At 43.3% G+C, this 16,350-nt stretch overlaps 1 protein-coding gene across 1 annotated transcript; it reads right to left on the bottom strand.

The window, feature by feature from the left end:
- Window positions 1-999: 999 nt before the first annotated feature.
- Window positions 1,000-2,699, bottom strand: LOC148027116 (17.6 kDa class I heat shock protein 3-like). Its single transcript, XM_087690577.1, has 2 exons — window positions 2,494-2,699; window positions 1,000-1,481 (listed from the first exon to the last, which is right to left on the bottom strand). Exons 1-2 carry the CDS (start codon window positions 2,594-2,596, stop codon window positions 1,210-1,212), a joined length of 375 nt encoding a protein of 124 aa, XP_087546703.1. The 5' UTR covers window positions 2,597-2,699; the 3' UTR covers window positions 1,000-1,209.
- Window positions 2,700-16,350: the final 13,651 nt, after the last annotated feature.

Below are 16,350 nucleotides of genomic sequence, written 5' to 3'. Positions count from 1 at the left end.
CTCAAGCAAAATATATCTAATCAGCTCCCCCCCCCCCCCCCGCCCCCACTAGATAGGCCGCCTTTGGATCCATTTGTCCCCCTTCAAAAAAACGCAATTAAGCTTTTAGCTTTTATTCCTTTGCTTTTCCTTATTTTTTTGTGTTTTGCAAGAAAAATCTTTTTAAAGCTTTCCTTAAGCTTTTCCTTCCATCCAACGACCTTAAAATTTCTCAATGACTTTAAGCCTACTCCCTAATACACATCAAACCAAGAATATACAATCTTACATACTCAAAAAGATTTGTGACTTCAAAAGCAATCTTTGTCCAAAACAATCTCGAACTTGTGTAAACTCAAAAACCATAGGGATTCTCCGCTTGCTCCATTTCATAAAATCAAAGTTCTTGTGACTAACTTGGTAGCTTGTGTGTGCTTGCTCTATCTCACGAGATGACATTTCCTACTTTGTTTGATGCAGATTCCATTGTCATAAAAATGTGTGATAAGGGCATGGAACCATGCCTACCAGGATGGCTAGGCAACTTATATCATGTTGTAGTCCTATCAACTCTAGAGGCTGAAGATTATGCATAAATGAATGAAGAGGGAGATTTGGATTGATTACACCTCCATTCCTGAAACTCCCTTGCGATTATTGCAGCCTTCTAGTACTGGTCTTGCATTCAATTACTCCCTTCCCTCTATGAGCAACTACAATTGTCATGTTGAGACAATGGTATACTATGGGTATTATAGTTACATATTAAATCATGCATCATTCATTGGTTTTGTCATGTTTATCTATCGTAACATGTACCTAATTAAGTTATTTAAAGAATAAGTAAAATTTTCATCTTTGAGAGCCTTAGTATCAATTTATAGATAATTGTGTATTAGCATACAAGAAAAATGTCTCAATATCTACGAGATTATAGACCTCTTACTCATAAAGTAAATTGGAATTCGACAATTACATCAACCTCTTTCAAGAAGAAAAATTAGAGAGAGAGAGAGAGAGAGAGAGAGAGAGAGGGAAAGACTCTTAATAGATAATGTAAAGCGTGTCAACTCTCAAAAGTTTTTATTTTTTAGCGGGGATACACTCATAAAGACCTATTAGATAGGTCGATACTTATGAAGCCTTATGATTTTCAAAGTGTAAATAGGCGATGCCTATCTTGCATGAAGCCTTTTTTATGAGCTACTGCAAAAGAGAGATCACACTTTCTTAGTATTTGCTCATTATGGGGATCTGCCTAATGATGGATTTCTTTTTTGGTACAGTGATGGTAACAACACCAGCTTCATCTTGGGCTCTTATTTTGTCCATAATAATGTTATCTGGTAGCTGGAATTGGCGAAGAAAGCTACCTTGAGGCCTCTCAATACTGTACTCAATTATATAGTCTCTAGTCCTTTCTAGCTCGTTGATGTGCACACCAATAATTTGAAGCACATTGCCCGGGAGCACTTGTAAGCTTATGTCGTCCTTGGTCAAACCTACAAAAAACAACACAATTTCAAACACTTCTTCATGTGGGGTATTGTTTGATGATATTGTTGATACATCAAGAACCCTCTTACCACTGAAAGATATTATAATTGGGCAGATTATTTCAATATGAAGGTCACATCGTTAAAGTATAGCTTACACATTATGTACATAACATTGAGAAGCCTAGTATTTAAAGGTGGTCATAGTTGACAAATTATCTAACGGTGAGTGTAAGCTACTCTAGCTCTAGCCAATGATTTAACATCGTTTTCACGTGGAAAATGCCAATGAGGTTTGCCATTTACTTACTTCTTTAGGAGATTTCCACATGTAAAATCACTTAATGTAATATACCAAATCACGCTTGACATTCCCCAAATGAATTCCCATTTTATTTGGGGGATGTCAAGCGTGATTTGGTATATGCTGCAGAATCAAGGGTCTTTCTTTTGATTCAGGTACAGCTATGTGGAATATGGTGTTTTTGCATAAGGCAAGAGCCTCTTTTCTCCAGGAACAGGAGCAGTTGTTTGCTGCCCACAAGCAAGAACAGGTGAGGGTGGTAACCTCACCAAGCAAGTGTCTGAAACATCATTAAATCAATTCTGATTCTGGACTGTTCAGAGGTTATTTAAATGCAATATAGCAAATCACGTTTGACATCCCCCAAATGAAAGAATATTACACTTAACAAATCATAATGAGATTTACATCATTTAGTCACCTCAAACCACTTCTAGCTCCTTGACAATGTCATGTCGATTCACCCTTCAAAAGCTATGACAAAGTCATGTCGATTGTCCATTCAAATAATGGTAAGACTACCAACCATAACCAATGCATTCATTATACCAACCACCAGCCAATGTATTCATCTAGTCAATCGTCGAATCACATGGAAAATGCCAATGAGCATCGCCACATACGTACTTCATAATGAGATTTTCACACGTAAAATCGCTTCGAAGAAGCTATGACACTTTGATTCTACGTGCAAGAGGGAGCTCTGCTGGTCACCTGGTACATCGAGCTTGATGTGGTGTGCCGACGCAGTCTCGAGCCAGTCCACCTTGAGCTCGCCAACGCTGGCAATGGCAGGGAAGCGAGAGAAGCTGGCCATGATATAGGGAAGCGCGCGCAGACACAGAGAATGAGAGAAAGAGAGAGAGAGAGAGAGTGTGTGTGTGTGTGTGTGTGAGAGTACTAAGCCAACGAATGGGAAGGGATGAGCCAGCACCTGCCCTTTTATAGTAGTAGCGCTCGCGCGCTCTCTCTCTCTCTCTCTGTGTCTCTGTGCGCCTTTGCGGGGTCTCTACTCAACCCCCATCGGGTTATTTCCTTCCCTTTCAGCTGACTCGCTTGCTCCTTTCCTACATTGTTTATCTTTTGTTTATCCTTTCCAACCATCATTCTCCCCCGCCGTCCCCTTGAGTGCATAAGAAGCCTCCATTCTGCTGTTCATTAGCATACGGCCACCTCTCTTCAATGAGTTTTGCGTACGCACTAAGCCTCAAGAATGGCCTTTACCAACCGGACTTTTACCTCGCATAAGGTTTTGAAATGTCGACACTTACAACTATTTGGCACTTTAACGCCCAAAAACAAAGAGCCATGCATATTTCGCACTTTAACACCCAAAAGTTACATATTTTTCCTTAAAACACATAGTCTTGGGTTTTACGTTGTCAAGCATTTTTTTGAAAACTAAAAACCCCTAGTCATCAAACTGTAGATATGTTTGATTTTTGTTAGCTTAGTTGTTTGCATGACTATTTGTTTTGTCATCAAGCACCCCCGAGTCCATGGCATCTAGGAGATTAGCGATCCCGCAGCTCCATATTAGAGCAGAGCAATCTAAGAATGCTTCTCATGAAGTAAGCACAACTCCTGAGTGCAAGGTTGTAATGCATAAGCATTAGAGTAGCACATAGTATCAGCCTGGTGCATAGGAGACAGCTGAGAGCACATAGACTCTCCAAAGTCAATCATAGAAGAAGGGCCAGCATCCCGGACACATGGCAAACGAGATCTCAAGATAGTATGCGGTCTCATTGAAGCGGAAGACTAACATACGGTTGTAGCATCAACCATAGTCGATGAGAAGGTTGTTCGTGAGAGGCATGGGAAGCCACAGATTCCTTTTACGAAGAGAGAGCCAGCAAAATATAACTTAAATGTAGACATCTTGAGAAATGGAGATTTGAGATACAGACAAATCCGAAATCTCAGACAAGTTGTTGACGAAGAGTAGAAAGCCAAAAAACTGGTGGAAGTGTGCTCCTTGGCTAAGTATGTGGAGAAGTTTGGGGGCAGAGTTAACCATCAGAGGTATACTAAGTTCTTGACAAATTGTGATGTAGAAAAAAGAGCAAGGACTATCGCAGCAAAAACAACAGAGGGACTACAAAAGGTAGAGATTCCTCTCTTAGCAAAATTGATGCATTGAGCTCTAGGCCTACCATAGCACCCTTTCAAACCAAAGAAAAGAAAAGACATTGTGTTGTCTCAGTTCAAATTTACAAAGCAGGCAATGGGTAATGATTCCACCAAGCTAGAGGTAATCCCCAATCCAGATTTACAACTACATGCCAAGTTTATATACACATTGTTCTCCGATGCTCACCACAATGCTACAATGAATAGGATCCACTTGACCATGTCAAAAGACTTGGTCACATACCACTTCAAGGATGTGGACCTCAATGCGTACATAAGAAACATAATACAGATAATGGCCAAGTTACTAGCGGTGGCTGTGGAGTCTAAGGAAGTCACTCATGGAAGCCAAAAACCAACTGGAGGAAAAGTTGCAATGGTGGCTTTTGGCAGTATACTAACTGCCATTGTGGAGAAAGCTCTAAATGGCCCAAATGTAGTCAGGAAATGGGTGGCAAGCACATAAGAGGACATGTCAACCAACTCAATACAGGAAGTAACCTCAAAAGAAAAGACCACAAGCAAAGGAGGATCCAATACACACGAGAAGCAAAATGAAACCCAAGAAGGAGAGAGTACGCAAACCTCCCAAGGCAAAAGAAAGATGCAAATACTGAGGAACAAAAAGATAAAATAAGAGAGAATGAAAAGGATAGAACATGTAGAGTAAGGAGAGCTCGAAAGCATCAGAAAGGAGAAAGAGGAGAAAGCTAGAAATGGAGAAAAAGCACTGAAAGATGACCAATAAAAAAGTAAGGATAAGAGTTTTGCAAAATGGGGGAAAAAGATAGACACTACCAAGAACCAAGGGAAAGTGGAAAAAATACCCTTGAAAGAAAAGGATGCACTAGAAATGGCCATGGAGGAATCCCAAAAGGTAGATTCAGAGGAATGCCAAACCAAGGAAAGACATAAGAATGAGGACTATCATTACAAAAATCTTTGGAGCAAATAGGAGGAGAAAGAAGAGTAGACATGGATGCTCCATCAAACCCACCCCAACCTGGAGCAAGACTAGGTAAAACTATAGAGAAAGTAGGATGTTTAGTAAGTGGAGGACACCATGGGGTTGAAGACAAGGGGAAATACCTAATCCAATCAAGGAAAAATGGGAAGCACAACTCAAGGAGGGCATGGCCACTATGACTCAACTAGTAGAGATGGTGAAGCAATAAGAAGACTAGATAAACTAATTGCAACAAGATAGAGAAGAAACTATACAAGTGAAGGATAGGATGCTCCAGTTGGAAGGGCAATAGGAGGAAGCTAATAGGAACAAGGAAGACCTTGATCAAAGAATAGAAGAACTCAACAAGGAGAAAAAAGAACTTCAATGAAATATAAGGGACCAAGCTACCACTTTGGAAGCCTTGATGAAGTGGTAAAACATAGGGTTAGAACAAGCCAAGAGGACAGTGTAACAATCACTACAAGGATTTGAGCTGGTAGCGATGGCAATTAGCGGCGGCGAGTATCGGTGTTGCTATTAGTGATGGTCCACAGGGAAAAAAGCAGGCCAAAACTGAGGGCAGCTTTATTTCGCGTTTTCGCATTTTGTGTTTTGAGAGCGAGAGTGAGGGAGAGAGCGACCGTCGTGAGAGAAGGAGAGGAAGAAGACTTGCTGCCACCGCCGCCGCCGTTGTTCGCAAAGGAGAGGAGGAGCCTTCATCACAAAGAGGAGCCGCCCCACACTCGCCATATCTCATCAGTGAGTCTCCCTCTCTCCTTCTTTTGCTTATTTAAGGTTTAAATCACTTTCTCTTTTTCTTGTTTAGGAGAGGAAATGAGAAAGAGAGGGAGAGGGAGAGAGAGGGAGAGAAAGAGAAAGAGAGGGAGAGGGAGAGGAAGGGGGAGGAAATGAGAGAGGGAGAGAGAGAAAGAGAGGGAGAGGGAGAGGGAGAGGGAGAGGGAGAGGGAGAGGGAGGGAGATTGCATTCTCTCTCTCCCTCTCCCTTTTGCTTGTTTAAGGTTTAAATCACTTTCTCTTTTGCTTGTTTAGGAGAGGAAATAAGAGAGAGAGAGAGAGGGAGAGGGAGAGGGAGAGAGAGGGAAAGGGAGGGAGAGTGCATTCTCTCTCTCCCTCTCCCTTTTGCTTGTTTAAGTTTTAAATCACTTTCTCTTTTGCTTGTTTAGGAGAGGAAATGAGAGAGAAAGAGAGGGAGAGGGAGAAGGAGAGGGAGAGAGAGGGAAAGAAAGAGAAAGAGAGGGAGAGGGAGAGGGAGAGGGAGGGGGAGGAAATGAGAGAGGGAGAGAAAGAGAAAGAGAGGGAGAGGGAGAGGAAGGGAGAGTGCATTCTCTCTCTCCTTCTCCCTTTTGCTTTTGGAGAGTGTTAGGATATATTCTGAGAGGGAGAGGAAATGCGAGAGAATGAGAGGGAGAGGGAGAGAGAGGGAGAGAAAGAGAAAGAGATGTATACTCAAATGGATAGCTTTATGGAGATGTATGTCTACTCACATGGATAGCTTTTGTCTACTCAAGATGTAGTCCACCTGTGTGTGTATATATTGGAATGATAACATATCCATGATTATGATAATGGTATGCACTTTTCTTTTTTTATGGGTACCATTACATCGACTCCTTAAGAGGGCTAAAAATTAGTCATACACTTTATAAAGTCTAATTAGGAGATTTAAGATGCACGATAATAGACTTATCGATAATGGTATGCAATGTGCTTTGCCATGGGCCACGTACATTGGTGACTCTTTAAGATGGCTTAAAATTGGTCATATCCTTCATAATGTCCAAGTGGGGGATCTAATTGTGATATGCATAATTCATTGTTTTTGTATTAACTTTATAGGCATAACAAATTAGTAATCATGCCATGGAAGGACTAAAAGAAAATGATACCCTAGCTAATGGTCATTATGGTACTTCATCAAAATGAACCCAAAAGTATTGCTATAGAAGAAGAATCCCTTAAATTGAGCAAAGGATATTTTCTTCAAATGTTATGACTATGAGTAGAATTGTTTGAAACAAATTTTATTACTATAGTTGATAAATTTCATAGATGGCATTAATTTTTATACATGGATTTCAACACCATGGATGCATCAATATCAACCTCAATGTTTTACAAAATTTGCTTCTCAAGCTCTTGCAAAGGCTAAAACCTCTCAAGTAAGAGCTTATGGTCAACTTGCAACTTGACATATATCTCCATAAAGCTATCCATTTGAGCCTCATTTGTTGTAATGTAGATAAGATGGAAAATGAAGAAGGTCTTATTGTTCAAGATCGCGAGGCGTATCTTAATCAGCGTGTCCCATGTCCTTGCTCTCAATGCAAGTTGGCAATTAGACGAAAACGCCGATTGTCTATAGAACATGTACGACGATTTGGCGAGTTTCAATCTGAGATCATTGATCAGGCGATTGCAGATTTTCAGCAACGGTAATTTGAAGTTAATATTAATCAATATGCATTGTACTCGCAAGCTAATTGAAAACCATACACAATAAGATTGGGTCTTGTTGGCAAATTTTCTATCCAAGGAGGTGATGCCTCGTCCCAAGGGGGAGTGCAACCTTTGTGGCCAATTAGAAGAGTTTGTGGGCGTGTGATGGATGGAGTGCAGGAGCCAATCCACCACTCGCAAGGCCAATCTATACCGTCAATGCCAAAGGAGATAGACAACCTTCCAGACCTACCTACAATCTTGAAGCCTGAGATGGAGGCAATGATCGATGCATTGATTCCCATGGATGTCGAGACATCTGATCCGCTTAGAGAGGAATCATCCATACCATTATATGATGGGTGCCGAGTATCTCGGTTGAAGACATTGCTTGCACTCTTAAGTGTGCAAGCAAAATACGGGTGGAGCGATACGAGTGTGACCGAGTTATTCAGATACCTTGCACATAGGCTTCATTGATTATTATTTTTTGACACTACTATTACAAACATTTGTACTTTTTCAAGATGTTTTATGATTTTTTTCAGGTTATTGAAATATCATATATTACCACCTGCAAATACCATGCCTGAGTCTTGCGATGATGCACAACATGTTTTACGAAAGCTTGGCATGGACTACAATAACATCCATGCATGTATCAATGATTGCATACTGTTTCGAGAAGAATACGAGACTATGGAGACATGTCCAAAGTGTGGTGCTCACAGGTATCGATAGGACTTGCAAGGGCAAACCATCTCTCAAAAAGTTCTCAGACACTTTTCGCTCATCCCCTGCATAAACCACATGTTTCGTACATCCAGCATGGCAAGCTTGACAACGTGGCATGTGCAGAACAGGTCCACGGATGGAGTTCAACGAGTATCAGCGGATTCCCGTGCATGGAGCCACATTAACTCTACCTTCCCAGGCTTTGCGTGAGAGCCAAGGAATCTTCGGCTCGGTCTCGCAATGGATGGCGTGAACCCATTCGGTCTGCGCTCAACTTCTTATAGTGTGTGGCCTATAGTCCTTGTCAACTACAACATCCCTCCATGGATTTCTACGAAGAAAGGACATCTCATCCTTAGCTTGCTCGTCCCAGGCCGCTACAAAGTAAAAAATATGGACGTGTATCTTCGTCCATTAGTCGATGAGCTTAAGATTTTGTGGGAGAAGGGAGTCACTGTGCAAGATATGAGTAGGCGCGATGGTTGGCAGCCAGCCAATATTCGAGCCATTCTCATGTGGACGATGAATGACTTTCCAGGATTGGGAGAGTGCTTAGGTGAGCAGGCCTCTGTTCTCGCTGGTAATATCTATATTTTATCTCATTCAATCAAGTATTCACTAGGTTGTGGTGTCGGAACAGGTCTGGTTACCTTAGGTTATCATGCATGTTCATTGTGTGGGCCACAGTTAGACTCGCGAAGGTCACGAACCATGAAGAAGATGGTATATCAAGGACACGCCGCTTTCTTGTCCGAGGATCATGAACTCAGGGAAGGTTTCCTTGGACGACCTCCAACATGTATGAATGCCGCAAGCTGGTACGAGCTGAAAATGGTCCACGCGAAATCACATCCAAATGAAATGCGACGGTTCTCAGTTTTCTACGAGTTGCCATATTGGACCTACTTACAGGTCAACCACTTGTTGGATCCCATGCATATTTTCAAGAATGTGGGTAGCTTGCTATGGGATCACATCACAGGAAAGAGAGACACTATAGGGGCATGAATAGATTTGAAGGAGGTAGGTAAGATAGAGGTGCTTTGGCTGCAGTCGAGTGCTGATGGTCAGTGCAGCTTCCTCGCGCTCCTTGGGTTTTTTCCACTAAAGAAGAGCGCATTGTGAAGCAAGTAATCAAGTCTATCCGCACTTTGACGGGTATGATGCATTCTCTCAGGTCCGCATTTTCTAAAGATGACCGATTGTCGAGGCTAAAATCCCATGATTGGCATAAGATATGTCAGGTTTGTGCTACGAATGGATTGTAATTAGCGTGGGCATTTTGCAATTTGGAAAGTGGCCATTATTCATAATGCTTTCTCATTTGTGGTAGTTTGTCCTGCCAATCGTGATCTCGCAGGATGCCTTACTCCAGAAATTCGCGGGGCCATTTACAAGTTGTTGACTTTGGTGCAATGGATCTCACAGAAAGAGAGTGCAGACGGTCTGTCTCTTTGAGAAATACCTGCCCACTAGCATGCTCACGATACAAATCCACCTTCTTGTGCATCTTGTGAACGAAGTGGAGATTGCTGGACCTGTCAATACGCGATGGATGTTCTTCCTGGAGCACTTCATGAAAACCCTGACAGGCTTTGTACGACAATGAGCTCGGCTAGAAGGTAGCATGGCCGAAGGTTGGTTGGTGTCAGAGGCGTTAGTGTATATTTCACAATGGCTACCAACGGTGGAACCAGACAATGAAATGCTATGGACGTTGAAGGACGATGATAGACTGACTGGAGATTTGGTAGTTGGAAATGGGGTAGAAAAAAGAGTGGATGCCTCAATGGAAGAGAAGGTGAATCACTTTTGTATGTTGCACCATGCCTCCATGGAGACGTGGCTCGCCAAGTACTAGATTGCAAGGCAATATCAAGAGGAAGCGTGAGCTGAATTCTGACGTAGTACGCGTCATCGACCGATTTGATATCCCGTAGGCATGGAGGAGATGCTGCAGTTTATGTACACGCGATGGTTGCATGGAGCCTTGATCGCAGCATCCAGCAAAGGGACAGAGGTCTCAATGGAGTGGGAATTCTCGAGGGGATGTAGTCCAAAGGTGATGAGGGGTTTAGAATCTGTCGTATCTAAATTTTATATGTGACATCTAATTTGAGTGTTTCAATGTACAGTACAAAATATATAGTACAGCATGGTCGCGCGGACGGCATTTTCGCGTGGAGCGTATTGACTAAATGCGCTCCACAATGGACTGTGGTGTCATGGCAAGGTTCGAGCAAGAGAGTCGACGACGAGCAATGGATCCAAACACGGTTGTGGATGAGATGGAGTATTTTGAAAACTTGCAAAGTATTATTACAGTGGATTACCGTAGCTTCTCCATGATACTATTCAATGTGTAGTGGTTCAAAGTGATACTTGGAGGAGCTGGAGCAATAGTTCGACGAGGTCCATCAGGATTTATCGAAATAGATTTTGAAAAAAAATGGACGGATTTGCGCGACACCTTTGTGTTGCCGGCCCATTGTGAACAGGTGCATGGATTCATTTGCTTGCTAATTGTAATACGACATGATTTATGTCACAATGGTTTGAACTCACTTTGTACATGTTTGTGAACAGGTAATCTTCTATCCAAACCCTCGACAACCTCGATGGTGGTATGTTATACCTTCAACTCCCCGAAGTGCGAGAGTATATGATCAAAGCAATGTTCCGAGCATAGATGAAGATAATATGCAAATAGAGGGTCGATATTACAAGGGGTGGAGGCCGTCGAAAGCTTGGAGCCAGCATCCGCTAACAATGATGGAAATACAGGAGTACAATAATTTTTTGAGAACGAGGCGGACTCATTCTATTGTGGTGACATGTCTATCGACCTTCCAGTATATGGGACCATAGGATACTTCATACTTGGAGCATCCACTTACTCAATTCTTTGACCAATCTCTTATAAAGGTACATAAGATATGCATTTTAAGAGAGATAAGGGGACAAGTCCCCTACTCTAAAGGTCATGCATTCCTTAGGAGTTGCATTGACATTGTAGATCTTTGGAAAATCGTACCTGCCATGCAGCCCCTATCGTAATCCACTTCGTGTCTACGAGGGTAGGGCATGTAGACAAGATCATTCTGTTCTTCCTGTAGCATGCAGCAGAAGGCCTCCATGCATCAAAATTGGTGTCCCAAATCCTCCTCCGCCACTTTGGTTGCACCTCGTAGCCTTGGACGGTTTTGGGAACCCGATAGACCTTGTCTTGCTAGTAGTCTATGGGCTCCCGTCTCCATTATGTGATTATAATGCTCTACTCCTCGACCCATCAATTTGTTAAAGTATTTCCCAAACGAATGATTCCTTCCCCTACCTCTAGGGGTAAGATGACTCGGTCCGAAGCTCATGGATAGAGGAAGGAGAACTCGAAGGGTTGGGATTTGATCTCCTAATGTCGACATGATGCTGATCCTTGCGTACTAGTAGTAGAGCCTCATCAGGAAGCTGTTGTGGCCGTGCTTGCACCCTTTGCTTGGCTTGCTCCACAAGTTCCCATCTTCTTCTCTCAGTAATAACACGCTTAGAAACCTGGGCACCCTTTGGCTCTTCTAGGGGTAGATCGGGTAAGGGCAAACTAAGATCTTTGATTTGCAATTCTTCTTCAAATGCTTACTCAAAGTTTGGCCCTTCCCTTTGGTATCTTGTTTCATAATGAGTTGGATTGGGGGTGGATGGGGCTGCTGTTGTTCCTTGAATCTAAGTTTCCTAAGCTCATTGGTGGAGAGGCCGGCTTGTCACAAGTAGCTACATTGCTGCTTCTTGGTTATGCTCATGCTAGTTGGGAGTGTGCGCTCTTGTAGGACATAGCTTAAAGCTCTGGTTGTTAATTCCAACTTCCTCTTCATTCTCTCTACCAAATCCTCAGCTTCAACCTGTGTGACATGAAGCATAGTGCTCAAAAATACTTGCCTCTGCATGTTGGAGCACGCTTCAGTGACCTCAGCTCTGGATTCTGTGACCACCCTCTGACACTTTGATATTACGAGGCCCTCTATCAGTCCTTGCACTCTTTCAAAGTTGTGCCTCTCCCATTGTTGTGCCTTCTCTTCCAGATTTTCCTTACCCCTCTCCATCTCTTGAGACATCATTACCACTTGTTCCTGCTCATTCCACACTTCCATCATTTGGGTCTTCTCTTTATCTCAATGGTTCAGCTACTCTTCTGCTATCCTCCTGCCTTGTTCAGCCATAGAGCAATGCTAGTAGGTGTTTGCGATCCTTTTTATAGATCTTTAGTAGTTTGCATGTAGCTTTCTAGCTCCGCCCGGTGTAGCTTTCTGTCGGTCATGGCCATGGCCATTAGTGCCTCCACCTCCTACCGAGCATTCTTCATGTCATCTTGCAAGTTTCTTGTGGCTCTTTCTATGGCCTCTTCCTTCATTTCCAAAATGGATCCTATTTCTCTCTCTAGCCTTCCTTGCTCTTCCTTTGCCGACCAAAATTGGAATACCAGGGCATCCTCGTGTTCTTGGCATTGTTGTCCTGATGCTTGGTCTCCTTCTTGCGGGCTCTGTCGTAGTTCTGCATATCTCGTTCCATTCATTGATAGAGCTTAGTGCATTGTTGGATAAGCAACTTGTGGTGCCATTGCTCCTCCACCAAATCTTGGGCTTCATCCTCTAGTCTTTGCGTTAGGGGATCTTTGTTCTCTTGAGCCTCCTTTTCTTTAGCTCTGAGTTGCTCTTTCAAGTTTCAAATTTATTTTTGATGCTCAGCGGCTTCCCGTGTCATCTCTAGCCATAGGGCCACGATAACTTCTCTTTCAGCCTCCATAACCGCAGTCTTCTTCTCTTCCTTATCCTTAGTTGGGCTAGGAGTTCAACCACATAGGCATCATAGTCCGCAGCTAAGGGCATCGTTGGTGGTGTTGTGGTGGTGGATACTTGCAACCTTTGCCAGTTTGGGTCTTGCTTGGATGCAGCCAACCTTTTGGCTCTTGCCCTTGGCAAAATTTCTTGTACTTTCGTGACCAGGAACTGCATCATGGACATGAGCTGAGTGGTGTCCATGGCAGATGCTGGCTCTTGCATGGTGGAGGTGGTGGTGGTGGTTTGAGGTGTGAGAGTTGAAGGGAGGGGATGCAACGGGTCCTTCCCCTTCCTCACAATGATTGGGGCTATGTAAGAGCTACCACTTGGTTCATCTTCGTGTCGTGGGCTCAAGGTGGCCATTCTTTGGGGCAATGGATCTCCTCTACAGACTTGTGCATGGCCTTTGCCATGTCTTCATCCTCTTTTCTCCTCAGATCTTCTGCCTCTTTCTCGGCTCTTCTCTTTCTCTCATCTTTGGCCCTCTTGGACTCTTCTTGGGCCTTCCTCAACTCGGCCCATTCCTCCCTTGTCATTGTTTCTTTTGTCTCCTTCTGTAGCTTTGTTGAGGTTCCCTTCGTCAATCAAGACATTGTAGTCGGCTCCCTCATCAATCAGGACCTTAAGAGCATGCGTGCATTGAGCGGTGGCCATGATGTGTAGGTATGTTGGTGCTACAACCTCTTCATCCTCGCCCTCTAGTTTAGTGATGGTGGCTACGTGGACATTGATAGGGGCTTCTAGCATAGGGGGCTCCTGCTTTGGGTGTCTCGGAGGGTAGTACTTCTTTATGCGACTACCGTTAAAGAAGCCTATGCCCTCACCTTCAAGGGTTTCAAGTTCTACATTGCCCATCCTTCTAATGGAGTGCACTCGGAAGGGTCCCAACCCTCATAATTTCATTTTTTGCTTGTGGCCCTTTACCAAGTAGAGCAAAATAAGGTCTCTTTGCTCAAAGCCACATTGTTTGATATGCTTGTCAAACCACATCTTGCATCGTGCTTTCTCAAAAATTAGGGTGTGAGTGGCTAGGAGCCAAGTCTTAGTGAATCATTCCAATTCCACGAGGCGGTTGGTCCAAGCTTCCTTCCCTTCTCATCTCTTTTGCATTGCTACCCTCAGGCCATGGACAAATAATTCTAATGGCGAAATTTCCTCAGTCCCGTAGGTCATCCTAAAGGGCGTCTGTCCCACATCCGTTTTATAGGCTGTCCGATAACCCCATAATACTGCCATAGGTTTCTTGTCCCAATCACTTCGCGAGGTAGCAACTATCTTCCTAAGGACGTTGACTAAGATCTTCTTCATGGATTTTTCTTAGCCATTAGCTTGAGGGTATTAGGGTGAGGATTTCCTGTGGATGACTAGGAAGGTTGAGATCAGTTGGGCAGTCACCTCGTTGATGAAGTGTGTGCCTTGGTCGCTTACTAGTTCAATAGGGCAACCAAGTCATGAGATAACTTGTTCCCACAAGAACTTCGCTATGGTCCTAGCATCGTTCTTCCTAGTGGCTTGTGCCTCGTGACCCATTTCATAACATAGTAAGTTGCTACAATGATGTATCTAGCATGTGAATATTGTGCTGCCCGGGTCCAATGAAGTCGACTCCTGATTTCTCAAAGGGCTACCGTGCAATGATAAGGGTCAACTCCATCTTATTTTTTCGAGCATGAACTTTAGTCCTTTGTAACTTGTCACAATGCTTCATGAATTGAGCAACGTCATGGAATAGGGTGGGCCACCACAAGTGAGATTGCAGCACCTTGCCGGATGTCATATCCCCACTAAAGTGCCCTCAAGCAATCCCTCCATGCGCTTTGCTCAACATGTCGTGCATGTCGTGTTCGCAGACACATCGCTATAGCAACCCGTCTTGCCCTAGCCTATAGAGTTATCCAACCATTAACTAGTAAGGTTGGATTCTCAGAATAAGTGGCCTAAGCATGGCCTCCTCGATAGGTTTTTGGGGCATTCCATGCTCTAGTACCTAGACTATATAATCCACCTAGTATGGCATTAGATTAGCTTTGAAAAAATCTTTCTCTCTAGACAAGCTGAAAGGTGGACATTCGAAAAGTCGTCAGCTATGCCCTACCCTGCAACTTCTCCTATAGGTATTCAGGACATGTAATCAGCCATGCAGTGCTGCTTGCCCTTGCGTACCACCAAAGAGAAATCAAATCTAGAAGAAGAAGCAACCATCGAGCAATGCGTCCAGTAGCGCATGGCTTATTTACAAGTTAGAGCAATGCTTGATGGTCTACGAAGAAGGTGAAAGGCATGGCCAATATATAATGTCAAAACTTCTTCATAGCAAACACCATGGCCAGCCCTTCCCTTTCTGTGGTGGAGTAGTTCAACTCCATGTCAATGAGTTGTATGGTGGCAAAACTCACAAGGTAATCCAAGTTACACTCCCCAGGCTGACACACTACAGCTCTAATAGCACATTCAGATGTGTCTCTATGCATGTGAAAGGTAATGTTCCAGTTTGGGGCTCGTAAAATTGGTGTAGTTGTAAGATCCTTCTTCAACTCATATGCTCGTTGGCACTCATCAGTCCACTCGAATACGATCAACAACCTATACAATGGCCTTGCAATCAATGCGTAATTCAACACAAAGCACCAATAGTATCTTGTGTGACCCAAGAAACACTGAACTCCCTTATAGTCCTTTGGTGGCGGCAAGTCGACGATGATCCTGACCTTCGAAGAGTCAGTGGCTATACCTTTCTTGGACACCACGTGCCCTTGGATGCATCCATGATTAACCAAGAATTGGCATTTTGAGGGGTTCAATGACAGTTTTTGAAGCTTGCATCGTTCAAATACTGCTTGTAGCTTCTCCAAGTGTTTTTCCCAACTAGAGTGCACGCATAGGTCATCTATGAACACCTCTAGCTCTTGTCTAAGCATATATTTGAAGATGGTTCACATTAGCCATTGAAAGGTTGCATGTGCATTCATCAACCCAAATGGCATTAGAATGTAAGTGAAAACACCTCACTCAATAGCAAACACGGTCTTGTGCCTATATCGTCAAGATGTATTTGAACCTAGTTGCATCCTGAGAAGCTGTCCAAAAATTTGTAAACCTTTTTGAAGCTACCCTTTCAAGTATGTGCTCTATGTATGGTAATGGATAATTATCCCTTTTTGTCATAGCCCTAACCTTCTTATAGTTCATGCACACTCGAATCTTCCCATTCTTCTTCATGACTATCACAATGGGTGATGTTAGAATATAGGCATGGGAATCTACCCTAAGCAAGGGTCTATAGCCAAACCTTGACCCCCTGACCTTAGAGGACCTTGGAAGCCAAAGGAGAGCATTTCAGCTCCTAACTTGTACTGAAGTCTTATTCCCCAACACAAGGTGAACTAGCGTTGCACATCAGAGAGAAAAATAAATCATCATGGAGGGCAGCATTGAAGAAATCAAAAATCAAGTGCGGAATTTACAGCC

This window comes from Lygodium microphyllum, chromosome 13 (genome assembly GCF_053477565.2).
Source record: "Lygodium microphyllum isolate KBCC chromosome 13, Lygodium_microphyllum_v1.1.10, whole genome shotgun sequence".
Taxonomy (NCBI): Eukaryota; Viridiplantae; Streptophyta; class Polypodiopsida; order Schizaeales; family Lygodiaceae; genus Lygodium; species Lygodium microphyllum.
The sequence above is the reverse complement of the archived record's forward strand: the minus strand, read 5'-3'. Positions and strand labels throughout refer to the sequence as shown.

Excerpts from the sequence above, each read along its gene's own strand:
- LOC148027116 (XM_087690577.1), bottom strand. The coding sequence starts at position 2,596 with ATGGCCAGCTTCTCTCGCTTCCCTGCCATTGCCAGCGTTGGCGAGCTC. Across the intron at positions 1,482-2,493 it reads CATCAAGCTCGATGTACCAG|GTTTGACCAAGGACGACATA; the intron begins GTGACCAGCAGA and ends TGTTTTTTGTAG.